General features: G+C 42.2%; 1 protein-coding gene across 4 annotated transcripts in view; it reads left to right on the forward strand.

The window, feature by feature from the left end:
• clcn5b (chloride channel, voltage-sensitive 5b) overlaps window positions 1-15,670 on the forward strand; it is a 45,799-nt gene extending 30,129 nt beyond the window's left edge. For all 4 annotated transcript variants that reach the window (XM_004573756.5, XM_004573755.5, XM_004573757.5 and 1 more), the window contains 6 exons: window positions 451-637; window positions 5,935-6,077; window positions 6,260-6,409; window positions 6,507-6,612; window positions 6,728-6,944; window positions 14,482-15,670. In XM_004573756.5, the coding sequence (XP_004573813.2) occupies window positions 451-637; window positions 5,935-6,077; window positions 6,260-6,409; window positions 6,507-6,612; window positions 6,728-6,944; window positions 14,482-14,572 (894 nt within the window). In that variant the 3' untranslated portion in view covers window positions 14,573-15,670. The remainder of the gene's footprint in view (window positions 1-450; window positions 638-5,934; window positions 6,078-6,259; window positions 6,410-6,506; window positions 6,613-6,727; window positions 6,945-14,481) is intronic.
• The last annotated feature ends 1,148 nt before the right edge of the window (window positions 15,671-16,818 follow it).

Here is a 16,818-nt window from a genome sequence, read left to right on the forward strand (position 1 = left end):
AAGGCAGCTGCCTTTAATATATCTGGAGCTACATTTGATCAAGTTTCCAGCGTTCATTCACTCGTGTTACCCATTTGGGAATTTCGATGGATGAAGTAAGTGATTCTGTAAATGGTTTTCTGCGATTCATATGCGATGTGAATCCCCGTCATGTGGCTCGCTGAGGAAAGAAATGAATATTGTTTTCTAGAAAACGCAAAAGTCCCTTTGGTAACGAAGCTAAAATGAATTGGCTGAAAATGCCTGTGGAAATGTTTTAATTAGAGACAATCTTGTCTGAGATGGTGATGTGCATCATGAGGTTCTCTGATGGGGAAAAGTTGGGAACATAACCAGCATCTGGGAGGAAAGGCCCTCTTTTTGACTTATTGGATTAAAAGCTAACACAAACTGAACTGTTAGATGCACAGAGGTCTGGATGGATATTTTTAACTGGTTCTGTCCGTGCAGGTTCCCTCTGGTCTCTTCATTCCCAGCATGGCAGTTGGAGCCATAGCTGGCAGGCTGCTCGGCGTTGGCATGGAACAGCTGGCCTACTACAACCACGACTCGGTTATCTTTAAAGGGTGGTGCTCTCAGGGGGCAGACTGCATCACGCCGGGGCTTTACGCCATGGTTGGAGCTGCCGCTTGTTTAGGTGAGACATGGATGTCTGTTTCCTGAGTGTTTGCTTGATTTAAACCACTGTGTGGTTGGGTGGAGGGTGAGAAGGGTGTCGTCGGGAGGATTGAGAAGTGACAGAAGATACTGGACAGAAAAGCGTAAAGCAAGAGTGGCGGTGAAGTCTCAGAGGCTGTTTGGGTTTAGATTTAGGCTGTTTCGTAGTAATATGCTAAACATGCTCTTCTACCAACATCCTGAGTCTGACATGGAAATGTTTTAGGATATATAGAAAGCAGCTGGATGTGAGAAGGCTGAAGGACTCCTTGGTCCACACCAGAGGAAGCCATTCCATGAATCTTTGTGTATGACTTTATCTATCCAGTTTATTATGGTCTGTAAATGATTCGAGGTGCCTGACATTGCAAACAGTCACTTAAAGGAGCTTTACATTTTAATTTAAATCCACCCTTCAGTCTATCCATCCATTGTCCTTCCACTTGTCTCCTGAAGTCGGGTCACAGCGGCAGCAAGCTAAAATTTCCAGTTCCTCCTGAGGGATCCCAAGTTGTTCCCAGACCAGACAAGATATGGGTTTACCCCCCGATCTCGTCTCAGTTACGCATGCGCTGAAAACATCCAAAGGAGACATCCTTACCAGAGCCTCAATCCGCTTCATCCAGCTCCTTTCAACAAGTAGTAGTAGTGGTTCTCCTCTGAGATCCCTCTGGATGTCTGAACTCCTCACCCTGCCTCTAAAGTTGGCCCCAGCCACAGCAAGGAAGAAACTAATTTCAGCCACTTGTATTCACAAGTTTTCTCTTTTGCTCATTATCTGTAATTCATGACCATAGGTGATGGTTGGGGCATAGATGAAAGCTTCACGAAAGACTCGGCTCACTCTTCATCGCGACAAACAAGTTCATTGCACCAGTCCGCCCGTCCAACTGACACTCCTCCGTCACATTACTCGTGAATAAGATCCCAAGATACTTGAAGTCCTTTGCATAAAACAATCAGACAATCCACTATAAGCAGGCACCAGGTAATGGCAGGAAAGAAGGAAGGCCATTTTTTCTAAACAGGAAGAAATCTCAGGCTCTGTGACTGGAATCCATCTGCTGTGATGGGGAAAAACAGACAAAACACAACTCTGTGGAAGAGAGAATATAACAGTTAATAATTAAGAATGTATGAATGGATAGACGGAGCAGACGGGTGTCTGTCGATCAAAAACCAAAGGGAATGTGTGCAGTGTTTTCTTATATTAGTCCCCAGTGGAAGCATGAAAAACACGTCTTGATTTTTGCTCGATAATCCAGGTAAGGAAGCTTCAAAAAGTTCATTCTGAAGTTCCTCCAAACTGTGCTGTTTATAACGCTGGCCAAACTTCACTTGGATGAGTAATTAAACATTTCTCCTGCTGAAAAAGCTCCATCCAGAAGAACAGAGTCAAGTTTGTGGCTTGTGTAGCGCAAAAAATATCGGCCCCTTGTGGGACTCCGTGGCCAACATTTGTGTGCGGGGAAGGCTCCTTGCTTACAACAAACTGGAATCTATCAGATACTTATGAATCACGCCAGCTCAGCACATGGCCTTTAATAGTAATAATGCTTTTTAGTCACTGTTATAAACATTTGGTCATCAGTGGTAGCTCAACCCTGCACTGGTGAAACGAGACCCTACAGGTCAACAAAATATCAGTGTTTCAACACTGATGACTGATTATCTTTTTTTTCTGAAGCAAATCCAAAAATTTCTTCAATTCAAAATCTGCCACTTCCCTTATTTATTCTTTTAGAAAAAGATTTTCGAATAAAACTGGTTCAAAAATGCTGCATTGGCACATTTAACCTTGTTTTATTGAGATAAAAGTACCTATTTAAATACAGAAAAAGCTTTACAGAGCGATTGTTTACTACACATCATCTGGTGTTTAATACACCACAGATTTATAGCTGTTTATTAAATCAGTTTTCTCTTCAGTTCATAGATGTCACATGTCGTACACACTTCAGGTTTCTGATATTAGCCATTACTTTTCATGTGCAGTAAATTGTTTTAACGCTTGATGATGATGATGATACAGTTATCATTGTTTTCCCTTTCCCTTCTCTTTTGTCTAACTAAACATAGCACAGAAAAATGATGCTGATGGGTTATCGTTCTCTTCACAGAGAGGTGTCTAGTCTAAAAACAGATGTTTAATTCTTCGCACAAGAAGAAAGTTTGAGGGTAGCGAGCCGCGTGTTTTATAGATCTGGGACAGAGTTTAAAGAGAGGTTTCTTGTTTCTGAAATATGTCTCTGTAATATATGCACACACTACACTTTATGATAGTGCTCATAAATAAAATATCTGGCAGTGAAAGAGATCTCATCTGATTTAAGAAAGCCAGAGATTTCATTCCCTTTACTACACTGTGGTTTGTCTCTTTGCATTTTCCTCAAAGTCTCTTTCACAACACAGGGCAACAGCATTTACACACAGGAGTCTCCACTCTTGACCGCCTCAGACTCTCATGTGCTGCTGTTATTCTTGTTCACAAGTCACCATTATGGGATTGTGCCATCGTAGCTGCTCTGTGGAGCTGTTTGAGCTGCAAACATTCAAACCCAGCATACGCCAGTACTTGGATCTCTATACGTTTACTTATTTTGCTGGCAAAATACATGCTGGCACTAAATACATTCCTGATGATCTGGTACAGCAATGCAAATAGAGATTGCTCGTAGAGCCAAAACTAAAACAAGGGTAGCTACTTTCAGTTATTACACAGTAATAACACACTGCCAAATACTCTGAACCAGCTGAGTGTCTAGATAGAAAATGCTCCTCCTTGAGTTTTCTTCCTGTTAACTTTTTCCCTCAAACAATATTTGATGACTTTCCCTGTACCCTCAATGACGATGTTTGACACCTCAGTGCGTATAAATAAAGACGTGGTTTGGCGACTTTTACAGATTTTTCCCGGGGGGGGGGTTGCATAATCACAAACCACCTTTACTAATATCTGATGCAAATCCAGTCATTTATTCTTTAGTCAGGCCTGAAATATGGCAGAAACCTTTAACCTCCTAGGACCTGGAGTCCACATATGTGGATGTCGCAATTTGGGCTGTCTAGACCAAAATACTAAATTTCGCTCTACAAGGGCCTGATATCCACTTAGAAGGACATTATACCGCCACTGTTCTATTGAAATTTAAAATGAATGTCCTCTCATGTGGATCTTACTTTTCTCAGAAACAAAAAGCAGGTAAAAAAATAAAAATCTGGTAATTCTTTGTTTTTACATTCATCAGGTCCCAATCAGCCCAAATAGCAAAGAGAAATTAAAAATGCATGCCATGAAAGAGTTCGGGTCTTAGGAGGGTTCAGAGGAGAGCTTCTAGGGTCTTTCCTAGTAGGCTTTCAAAACATAAAGAGTGAAAAGGGAGTTCTTCCTTCTCACCATTCCCAAGTACTGCTCTGAAAATTTGGATTCTCTATTGTTCTGTGTTTTGGTTCTATGGTTACTACTTGTGTGTTATATAGTTTCTACATATACAGCATGAGTGGCTGGAAAGAAACAGAATTTCTACACGTGTGAGACTCATTCTGTTGTTGAAACAGCTGGATGTTATGTACATTTCACATGAGGAGAATCAGGTCAGGACGCGTGCTGCAGTAATCCTTTCTCACGTTTAGCACAAACAGCAGGAGGTAGTCCCACTTCAGACGCGTTCACGCCACTGGAAGGTGAGGCAGCCATCTGGATTAGCTAACAGTGCGCGCGCCACCCTGACTGCAGCTCGATTAATCAGAATCAGAATCAGAATACTTTATTGATCCCTGGGGGAAATTATTTTTTGTTACAGTGCTCCATTTTAAACCAACATTAAGACAAGACAGACAATACGCTAACTAAGAATAGTACAATATATACATATATATACATACATACATACATAAGTCACTTATAAATAAATAGTTGGAAAAGAAACATGTGTAGCTGTAGCAGCAAACAGTGTGTTAAGTGGATGCGTTGTACAGGGAGATGGCCACAGGCAGGAATGATTTCCTGTGTCGTTCAGTGGTGCTTTTCGGTAATCTCAGTCTCTCACTGAACGAGCTCCTGTGACTGACCAGCATGTCGTGGAGTGGGTGGGAGGTGTTATCCAACATTGTCTTTATCTTGGACAGCATCCGCCTCTCCGACACCACCTTGAGGGAGTCCAGCTCCATCCCCACAACATTGCTGGCCTTACGGATCAGTTTATTAAGTCTGTTGGCATCTGCGACCCTCAGCCTGCTCCCCCAGCATGCAACAGCATAGAGGATCGCACTGGCCACCACAGACTCATAGAAAATCCTCAGCATTTTCTGGCAGATGTTGAAGGACCTCAGTCGCCTCAAAAAATAGAGACGACTCTGGCCCTTCCTGTAAAGTGCTGTGGTGTTTTTAGCCCAGTCCAGTTTATTGTCAATGTGTACTCCAAGGTATTTATAGTCCTCCACAATGTCAACACTGACCCCCTGGATTGAAACAGGGGTCAAGTGTTTCCTGGTCTTCCTGAAGTCCACGATCAGTTCCTTGGTCTTTGCCACGTTGAGCTGCAGATGATTCTGCTCACACCACGTGACAAAGGAGTCGACCACAGCCCGGTACTCTGTCTCATCATCCCTGCTGATGCATCCAACCACCGCAGAGTCATCAGAAAACTTCTGAAGATGGCAGGTCTCTGTGCAGTGGCTGAAGTCTGTGGTGATTACTAATCTTACTTGTTTTTTGGAAAAACCTCTTGAAGTGATGAAATTAATCTTGTTAGATTTTTGTGGTACATAATCACAAAAAAATCATCAGTTAATAATTTAAATGTGTAGAAAAAAACAGGAAGAAAAGTTTTTAATCCTCTGAAAGGGGAAAAAAAGGATATACAACACTCTTAATAAAGTCTTTGACATGCAGCTGTTTTGTGGCAGTTGTTTTGAAGAAAAGCACAGAGTTGAAAACGTAGCCTTGGCTTTCTGGCCACATCTGAGGTCGAAGATGATGATAATTGGATTCAGACTTTACCAGCTGATGTTAGTGGCAACAGTGTCATACAGAGAGGAGATGAATGGTCTGAGCTCTCGGGTAGAGAAATAGATGTGCCACTAAATGCCTCTGTAAACTCGATGAACAGCAGCGCGGTCTCTGTTATATGCTCACCTTATGTGCCCTCTGTTCTCTAATTGCTCTTTTTCTTTTTGCCTGCAGATGAAGATAAAATGAGTCAGACGGGAATTAAATCGCCTATTAATCTTGCTCGCCTGTGGTCTAACCTTTTCCATTCTCATATCTGCCTCCAGGTGGAGTGACTCGAATGACAGTATCTCTGGTAGTCATCATGTTTGAGCTGACTGGCGGTCTGGAGTACATTGTTCCCCTCATGGCTGCAACCATGACCAGCAAATGGGTGGCAGATGCTTTCGGAAGAGAGGGAATTTACGAGGTGACGTGTCTGCAAACGTTAATGAAAAGTGTCTGTCCCCTCCAACCCTTTGCTGTACAATAAGAGCGAGTTTGCGCTCTTTTTGTCTTTATTAGGATTCATGTGTTTTATTGTTTAGGTTTTTTTCCCCCCTCCTTTTAAAAATGGAGACGTAAAACCTGCATGTTCTTGATGTTTCGCAGGCTCACATCAGGCTGAATGGATACCCGTTCCTGGAGCCAAAAGAAGAGTTTGAACACAGCAGCCTGGCGGTGGACGTGATGAGGCCGAGGAGGATGGACCCCGCGCTGGCTGTGCTCACGCAGGAGGGCATGACTGTGGGGGAGGTGGAGGTACGACTGCACATATTACACCTATGTTTCTTGGGAAGAGATTTGGAATCCTAATAGAGGTAATAGAAATAACATTCGTTTCTTGGTTTATGCGCAGTCATTGGTGGAGAGCACGCACTTTAGTGGCTTCCCTGTGGTTGTCTCTTCGGAGTCCCAAAGGCTTGTGGGATTTGTACTCAGGAGAGATCTGCTCATATCAATAGGTATGAATTATGCTCGTGTGTAAACAAAGATCTAGTCACAGGGTTGTTTTTTTTGTTTTTTGTTTTTGTATGCAAAGCAATTTGGTTTCCACAAATCCCACTTTGCTCCTTTCAGACAATGCCCGCAAACGTCAGGATGGCATCGTCAGTGCCTCCCAAGTGGTCTTCACTGAGCACACACCGTTGCTTCCTCCCGACGCACCGCCTCCCCTCCGGCTGAGGTGCATCATGGACCTGAGCCCCTTTACAGTTACTGATCACACCCCTATGGACATCACTGTGGATATTTTCAGAAAACTGGGGCTACGCCAGTGTCTGGTCACACATAATGGGTAAGAAGAAACACACACACACATGCATATACTTGATTTTGTAATTAATGTTTTTATATCAAGTATTTAGTGTCCAAAGGGCAAACCTGCGCTGGATTTAGTCTCCAAAATGACTTATTGTATGAGCAGAGCCCTCTAGTTTCAAGCAATATTAACAAAGATACACAAAATGACCACACTCCCACTCCCGTAGACATTAAACTGAGATATGTTGAGGAAATTGCGCTTGTGGAGGAATGAAAGGAGTGACAGATGAATGTGTAGGAGAGCTCGGGGTCATTCCTCTGTCAGGTCATGCATCAAGGTGAGCGCAGGAGTCAGGGAGGGGGAGACAGAAGGTTAATGGAGTGTGTGGCAGTGAGGAACAACAGTGGAAATTCTCAAGGTGTTTTTCTGCCTTAAACTCTGAACTGTCACTGACTCCATACCATGAACTTCAGTGATATAATGGCTTTTGGGGCTTTGGTATGCACGTCTCCGTAATGGAAAACATGTCATGGATAGAGCTACAAAGCCTACGTGGTATTTGATATTTGCAAAAGCAACACACAGGGAAGCGGAGGAATTATGATGATGGCACGCTATCAATTTGGACGCATTGAAGATTTTTTTTTGTAGCTCGTGACACTTTTTAAAATCTGCGTCTTCAAAGTAGTCCCGCAGTGATCAAGGCTTTTGTAGTATGATTGGGAAACTTAGCAGATGATGTGTATATATATTTTTTAACTTTCTAACATGTTTCCTCTTTCACCAATAAACCTAACATGTACAGAGTATGCAGTAAGAACCAACACAGGGGAAACCGTAACCACCGTTCTGCCATTTAAAAAAAAAAAAAAAAAAATGTTTATACGAAAAATAACAAAAATTAAAACCATCGACAAAATGTGAAGAAATAAGTGACTTCATGTCCAAGACAACTGAGTATCGTACCAAAGAGATATCAGCTGCACTAGGGCTAGGCTGTACTTTCACGTAGTACCAAATTGTACTACAACAAGGTGCATCAGTTCAAGATAACCTTTATTTAACTACGTAAGTCGTTACGAACATGTTCTTAAAAGTAAATCCCAGAGAACAACATGCATCCAAAAAATTCCTACAAAATCTGTTTGTGCACATGCTGCATCGTGGTGGTGAAAGCCAGTGACTTGGTCACCAGAGTGAAAATGGGACGGTGACGTCTTCGTGACTAAGAAAAAACGGAGCCGCAGCTGGAATAACTCTGATAAATTGACCAAGTTTTGCATGTTAACAGAGGGATTTATAAATGCAGAGAGATTGGTTGCAACACTTGGTCTACACTGATGAGCGCAATTTGTCTGCAAGTTGACTCAACTGGTTGCCAGCTGGTTGTATGCTGGTCATGTAAGAGAAGGTTGCTGAGTTGTCTGTCATTTCGGAGTAAATCACCGTCCTCCAACAACTTCGTCTATGTTTAGGATGAATTGCTGTTTCAGGTCTGTGAGGTTTTGGCTGGATTTATGCAAGTACTTAGTATGATTTTCTGGGTATCTAGACAGCAACAGATTTGGGATTTTCACCGATTTGTCACAGTTAAGAGCCGCATTATCACAAACAGATTATAGCTTGAATCCATTTAAGTGCAAATTGATAAGAAACTCGCAGCAGACTGACTCGGTCTTATTGGGATTGCATCGTCTTATTGTCACTTTGAAGATGGCAACTTACTGTGAGCGGCCCCGGACTTGGTTCCTGCCTTTGAAGCGACCATTTCATCGCAAGTTCATTGCACATGGTTGCAATATATTCAACCACTGTTTTCCCTAGTGTGACTGCAGAATTAGAGATGCGATGAAGGATTTTATTAACTGCCCTCTGAACTCTCCCAGACTTTGCAATTACTCACAGGCAGTTGCAATTCCAACACGACCGCATCAGCAGCTTGGATTAGCTCCGTGCATTTCAGATCTGCATTCGCTTTAATATTTGATGAGCGCTATAATCTAACCACAAACAAAACAACCAGCGCCTGTAATCCTGAGTGATGTCTTTTTCTTCTCTTTTAGTTAGTTTTGTTCAGATGCATCATTAAAATGTTTTAAAGAGCTTAAATCAAACTTGGCCTCAGCTGTAGAAAACCTGGCATCAGTTCGGCCGCTACGAAGTCGACGCAGAAATTGGACTAAAGCTGCTGTTTGGTCATTCATTTGAAATGTGAGCTCTCAGGGATATTTAGCAAAAACTTTACTCTGTTCTAAAATCATCACTATCAACCACACCTCCTCCAGCCCCACTGAGGCCAACTTAGCTGAACAACACACTGTTCTTTTGTCTGTCGGGCCTTACATCTGTCTTCATAATGGAAAACTATAGTGTTGGTCTGCAGAATTACATTCAGCAACAGAAGAACAATAAACTTAATCAGAGTTGGGTTCATTTTTCTTCTTTCGGTCCGTCTCTCGTGCGCGCACGGTTGTTTAGATCGAGGTCTGACATGTTCAAACATGAGATTTTAGGAGTGGGACTGTGTATATTATGAATTTACAGTACATGCGGTGTATATAACAAAGGCGGTTAAACAAACACACGTAATCATGCAGCTTGTGGTTTCTCACTTTGTCCTCTTGGCACACTGTATCAAGTTTTCTACAGTAACGCTCCTTTTGTGGAAGACCGAGTGTTTAGCCTTGGCCTGAGCTGCCATCAAGGCACAGAGCCACCTAATGTTGCAAAGAGCGAATCAAAAAGCGGCGTAGAAAAAGAATGAAGATATGAAATGTGAGAGGGAAGGAAAATAAATGTAAGAATATGAAAGAAATGTGGGTTTGCCAGGGGAAGAATTATGCCAAGTTTATCAGTTTGGATCACTGAAGCAGAGAAGGCTGGCTCAGCCCAACTAATTCAGGCAACGTATTCACTGTATTTGCTCAAATTAAATTCTGAGGGTGAGGATCTCATGCAGCTCAGAGGTTAAGATGCAGCGAGCTACAATGTTCCTGTTATTTCTCTCTCTTTTTTTTTAAATATAAAGGCTTAAAATGATCCAAAGTGTTACCTATAAATCAGTAAAAACATGGAGACAAGCGTAAATTCTTTCCCTTAAAATCATCAGCAAAGTGACCTTTGAGCTACTTTAAAAAAAATGTTTTTTTCGCTACCTGGGGGACAATAAAATTTGATGTTACAACTTAGCACGAGCTGAAATACAGTCGAGTTGGCAAATGAGGTTAAAGAGGACTTCTCAGAATTTGTCATTGCAACCCCCGTGAGTTAGCTGATGTGCAAGAGGCTGTTTGAAGCAAGTCTTTTTAGACCTCGTGATCTAGTATTTATTGTAAATAAGCGCTCAAGGTACTTTTTACTTTAGTGTGGATCAAGTCACATCTGTAATGACTTTAAAAAACAAGAACTGGGTGCTCAAATTTGAATGTATTTTGTATTTTCTCTAATCCACACGGGGTCAAAAGTATATATAGTTGATGCCCTTTAGCAAGTTGCACCTCCACCAGGTGCTTTTGTTATCTGTCAACAAGCTTCCACAATAATTCTGACTGGATATGTGACCAATCTTCTTGGTAGAGTTGGTATAATGTTCATTTAAATTGGTTTCCTGCCACGGTCTCAGCTATTAAATGCACTTTCAATATCGATGTGGACAGGGATTAGGAAAGGCCATTCCAGAAGTATAATGTTCACCTGTTTTGATATGTGTTTGGGATCATTTACTGTTAGAACAACCATGTCCAACATCTAGCTTTGCTTTGAGGTGAAGTTGAAGAATTTGGCAGTATTCCTCCCCCATTATTATTCCAGCCACTTCGTGCTATTGCTGCTGCCATTAAACAGCCCAGAACATGATGCTACCACCACCATGCTTGACAGGTGGTGCACTGTTTTTAGGTTTGAAAGCCTCACCTTTACTCCTCCAAACATACCTCTCGTCTTTGTGGCAAAATACCTCAATCTTTGTCTCTAATTTCATGTCAAATTTCCAGTACATGGCAGGCTGGAGCTTTGGTGGTTCCTGGGTTGTTTCAAAATATTTAACCTATTTTCTGTCATCTGAGGGTAAGGTAACAGTTTGACGGGGTCTGGGACAAGACCCAACGTTTTTTAAAGTCATTAAAGGTGTATGCTGTACATTCAGTCCACCCTGGAAAAATAAAAGTTCAAAGAAATAATTCAAAGCCCCAAATTACCACGGCATTCATGCCCATGATGAATAGGTTTAAATTTGGTGACATCTTACTTACCTTGTACCCTAGATTGTCAAACAGCTGAAAATGTCTCAAAAGATGGGTCATTTCTAAGATGGATAATGTCACTGTAACTTCACCCACTGGTTTGTGGCACCTGAAGCTGAACTGTTTTGGGGGGGTCAACAGCACCGACAGCATCTAAACCTTTGTATAGTGGGTCTGTGTTACTCTGCAAGTTCACCAGCATGCAGTAGATGGCAGTGCATTTGTAAATACATATTTTCTTGGAATTGGAGTTGTGTTTACATTTAAATGAAGTTACACACTAGGTTATGGTGTGTGCTTTCAAGGGATTTTAAGCAGCATGGGAGGAAAAATAAACCTCAGGTTTCACAACACAGCCCGAGACACAATTTCTTTTGCACTATTTTTGGATGCTTATTCACCTCTTACTCACATAGCATCCATTTGATTCTTCGCATGTACTTTCTGTATAACTAACCACACAAAAACTTTGTTTTGGGTTTGATCCGAACACATCGTTATACTTGTAGTGTCACTCTTTGTCAGTGTGTATAACCAATTTATCCTTCCTGTGTAAAACCCCCTTCTTTACTGTTTCTTCCTGCTGCCACTTGAGTCTGACGTGTGGAGCAATAATTCAAACCAAGTTTGAGAGCAGAAGAGATGAAAATCAGCAACTGTCAACAAAAACCCCTCAGACATGTAGCTGCTGCTCTTCAGCACAACAGCTTATTATAAAAGATCGGTTTAAGATTGACTCGCCGCCTGTGGGTAACTTTGTCAAGCATAGTGACTCCTGAAGGACACATTGGCCTCAGATGGGCCCAAAGTAGAATTTCTTTCTTTTCTGGGTTGGGCTAAACAGGGACTTAGAGGAACATGAGGGAACTAGAGGTACATAAAAGGGGTGAGAAGGAGAAAGGACTGAAACTGGTTAAAGAAAGCTGTAGTCTGCTCTGCTTGGTTGGGCAGGATGAGGTTTTAAATGAAATGAATCACTCATTGTCTGGGAACAAAAAAGGTTTGCACACAGAAAACAGACCTTGAGGCTGTATGAAGTGCAAACTCTGGTGTCTGCGGTCCTACGAGATGTTAATTTTATCGCTCTCACCTGCAACAAAGGGATTTCCCCAGGCTGTGTTTAGTTCAAGGTTGCCTAGTTAGGTGGAAGTCATTTTTGGTTGACTCGGTATTTGTTGTGTTGAAATTTAAAAAAACAAAAAACAAAACCTCGATCTGCTTTTGTTTTTCATGTGTCAGCTTAAGTTTATTTTGCAAAACAAGCCAAAACAACAACATCCTCACTGCCACAATGTTTTCGTTAGACTTGGTTTTGCCTTGTTTACATTTTTTTTTTTTTTTTTTTTTTTGTGCTCAGATTTCTTTGATCTTGTTCTCATTTGTCAAATTCACATCTTCATGCGAGCATTTATGAATGAAAGACAGTCCTGTCACATGTGTTTCTCTGAACAGATGATTAAAGAAGCAGCGCTGGGATGTTTGTGTGGGTGGAAGAAAGATGTAAAAGCTGCTTGTGTTGGGCTTTTTTGTTTTGGTCAGAGGATGAAGTTGTTTACATTAAAGTGGACCTGTTAAGCTTTTCAATATTATCTGTTTGTTAAATATTTATATTTCATCTAAAAAATATAATATGATATAATTCACATACAGCTGCAGTTGTGAATGTTAATGATGAGGTCAGTGTATTTAGAAATAATCCCTGGGAGCTAGAAGATCAGGTTTCAAGCCCCTTTAAACACAACGTCTCCATCAAATGTTTTTCTATTTTTACCTCTGCATGATGTTGGTATAGTGATCTCACAGAAGCCCCACCCACCTGCTCTGGAATACTTCTGTTTGCTAGGGACAGCCAATCAGACGAAAGGTGGCTTAAAGGGCGAAGAGCTAAAACAGCCTCTTTCAGTAAGGGTAAGCTGAGGTTGTGCACCAAAGCTTAGGCTTTATTTGAACTGAGAATCTTACAATGCTGCTGTAGTAGGGACTCAGGATAAAAATCTGAATGTAATGATGAATATTGTTATGCTTTAGTCCAAAAAACAGTAATTCAGGGTTCTTGTAGACGTCTGAATTTTGAGACTGCACGGACTACAACTAAACTAAACAACTACTTGGCTGTCAGATCTCCAGCTCTGCATGTCTTTTCCATAACACAGTAAAATGTAGGCTTAAAGCATCAAGGATATTACAGATAAACAAAAAAATATAATATATTGTAAACAGTGATTTCGGTGCTTATTGGGGTGTGGGTCATAGGGGCGCCAGTTAAAGCAGAGATTTCCAGATTTTCCTGGAGGGGTGCATAAGCTATCCCTTAGTCAGTTGAGGGATCTTCTCCAGCATGTCCAGGCCCTGCTGAGGTGTAGGACGCATCCCAGTCAGATGCCCAAACCACCTCATCTGCATCCCTCTACCAGCTGTACTCGAATTCCTGCCAAATGACTGAGCTTCTCACTGCAGACACCTTCCCAAGGACGATGATTTCTGCCGCTTGTATCCACAACCTCATTAAGAATACTGGGGAGGTTGTCAGATGTTGTCTTTATGGGGGAAAGAGTTTAAGCTTCAGGGCTCCATACAGACCACTAACATGTGTCAAAATAGCGACTCTTTAATCTGATTTTCATGCTGGGGGAGGCGACGAAGCCACATCTAAGGAGTCGGGCGAGCTGTGAGTGGAGATTCTCATAGTGTGGCCCCAAGAAATCTAGTTTTCATCGAGCCATTTGCAGCCAGTTCAGCCCATTTCTCTGACTCCTCAGGGCGTTGCTGCCTCACGTCATCACAGATCACAGCGTGCATACAAAAACAGCAATTTCCTGCAACGGTTTTAATTGAGCGAGCGTCGTGAGCTGATGGTGGTTCGCTCCTTTCAGATGCAGATGGTGACTGGCATGTGAGGACATCTCAACGTTTAATTTGTAAGAAGAGGAATGGCTTATGCCATCTGTTGAAAATCATCTGTCGCTAATATGCAGCAGATTAAATGTCCTCGGAGCGTTGCGCAATTAATCGCCGGATGTCGTGGACGGCTTCCATTTCTCTGACCCCCCCCCCCCAACCCACCACCAGCACCACTGGAAATTAGATTTGTGTTAGCAGAGTCGTGTTGTTGATCAGTCACTTGTTTGCTCTGTGTTTTCATGTTGCTGTGCTCTGCCAGTTGCCCTGGCTCCGTTTAATAAAACTGAATCAACTGTGCCGAGATAGAGGGCCAGGCCTAAGCGAAGGTTTCTGCTTTCTGTCACTCTCTCTGGTTTTCCATGACGAGGTGATCAAAGAATGACTTGAAGTCATCCACTTTTGTTCTGCTTTTCTGTCTCTGTTTTCAGGAGGCTGCTGGGAATCATCACCAAAAAGGACATACTTAAACACATGGCGCAGATGGCCAACAGGGACCCGGACTCCATCCTCTTCAACTGATCTTCTCCGTCCTTCCTCTTCATCCTCGCCCACCAAATCGCCCCTCTGTAGAGTGGGGTGAAGGGGGGGGTGGTACACCAGCTTGTAGACTTACATGAAATGCACCTTTACCTCTTTGGCGAGAGAGAGCCAAGGAAGCTTGAGCTTCATTTGCACAGCTGACCAGAGAACAATGGAATTTATTTTCTGTGTAACTTGAAGGCAACTTTGGCTCTTCGAATGACGACACACACCACTGAAAAAATTTCAAGAAAACAACAAGCTGTCAGAAACGGTGACTCGTCCTTTTACTGACAGTGCTGGACCCGATATCATGAGGGAAGTAGGACAGAAGTAAGTCGATGGAATATTTCACATCTGCACCTTCCAACATTTTCTGTTCTCATTTCCTTCCTCATTTTCAAACCAGTGAGGAAACCTTCAGAGAACCCCAAAGGCCACTTCTCTCTCCTCTGTTTGCCATCTCGATTCTCACACCTGGGAGGAAGGGGGGGGAGGCAGGAACAGCTAATCCTCTGTTATAGGTGCTGACAAGAGGAGACAGGGTGGAGGAGGAGAAAATGAAGACATTGGGGAAGATGAAGAGCTGTTTTGGGAGCTCCGTGCCTGCCTCCGGGCCATCACAGCGAGCCCAGACAGAGCACTTTGAGCTGGGCTGATGGATGTGCAGACACCTCCCTCCCTCTGTGAGGTTTCCTGTAGCCGTGAGGGTGAAGGATCCAGGAGTGTGAGAACAGGATTGACCACACACACACACACACACACACACACACACACACACACACACACACACACACACACACACACACAAGCAAGCGTACACTCCACAAAGACTTTCACGTCTTTTTCTTTTCTTTTTCGTCGTATGTTTGAGTTTTGTGATACAGCTCCAGCCTGGGAACTATGCAGCGCTGTCCTGCCATGCAGACAGTTTTGTTATGTTAACAGCGTATATAGTCATCGGAAACCATGTCATTCCTTATAGAAGGTGAGGAGCATTTCCAGGCTGTTGTGGAAGGGTTAAAAGAAAATCATGATGTGAATTAATTTATGTAAATGTAAAATTGTTCACTCTACTAAATTATTCCCCTGATTAAAGTTGTGTTTTGTCTTCTTTGTTTTAGCTCCTCATCACTTCGACTGATGTCTTGTTTGCATTTCGTACTCACCTGATCTTTATTTCATTTATTTATATATTTTTTAAGCTCCGATTCGAGCAAATCTCTCACTGAAACGTGTTTTTGTTTTCGTCGGTGATCAGAACACGAATTTTAGTTCTCTGAATTTACTTTTTTTTTCCTCAGTTTTTCCTAAAAAGCCAAACTGAAACTGATCCAGTGGAAAATGTCAGCTGCAACTAATCAAAGAATCTTGATCAAAAATGAGAAACAGCTGCTGCTCTGGTCCTCTGAAATATAAGATTTTTTTTTTCTTCTGTCAGGCAATAGTGAGGTGAATCTTTGTTCTATTCAAAGACGTCATGTAGGCACAATTCTTCCGATGACTAACCACGCAAACAATTTTCAAATGAACGGAAAATGATAATTGTTCAAATTTTAGTTTAATCAGGTTTGAAGCTGAATTTAGGCATTAACGGTGATGTCAAAGTATATTACTCCGTAAATGAATCTGTATGCCATTAAACCCACCTCAACATTTTAAAATAATTGTGTTAATTTATAAAATGTTCTCACAGGACTAAATGCATCCCGTGGCCCTCTCTTCTTTATTTTAGGGTTTTGTTTTGGGTTTGTTTATCAGCATTTTAACCAGGTCTGGACTTGGACATGACCATTGCAGCACCTTGATCCTTTCCTTTTTCAGCCATTCTGTTGTAGATTTGCTGCTGTGACTGGGATCATCGTCCTGTCGGATGACCTGATTTCAACCAAGCTTCAGCTGTCAGACAGGCGGTCTCACATTTGACAGGTTCTGCGAAATGAGGCCAAATCACCAGCCCTCCACCAGCGTGCCTGGCGGCTGATGTGCTGTGTTTCGTTTTTGCCAAACCTGTTGCCGTTCATTACGGTTAAACGTCTCCACTCCACAAACGTCTCATCTGGCCAAATCACATTGTTCCAGAAGTGTTGTGGTTTATTCAGATTTATTATTTCTCCTGCCAACCTTTCCAAACAAGTCATATTTGTTCAGGCATTTTCTAATTTGACAATCATGAACTAACTGAGGCCTGTGGAGTCTGGCTCTTTGTTCTTTTACATTTTCTCAGAGCATTTCACAGTGAAGGA

Source organism: Maylandia zebra, linkage group LG3, assembly GCF_041146795.1.
Source record: "Maylandia zebra isolate NMK-2024a linkage group LG3, Mzebra_GT3a, whole genome shotgun sequence".
Classification (NCBI taxonomy): Eukaryota; Metazoa; Chordata; class Actinopteri; order Cichliformes; family Cichlidae; genus Maylandia; species Maylandia zebra.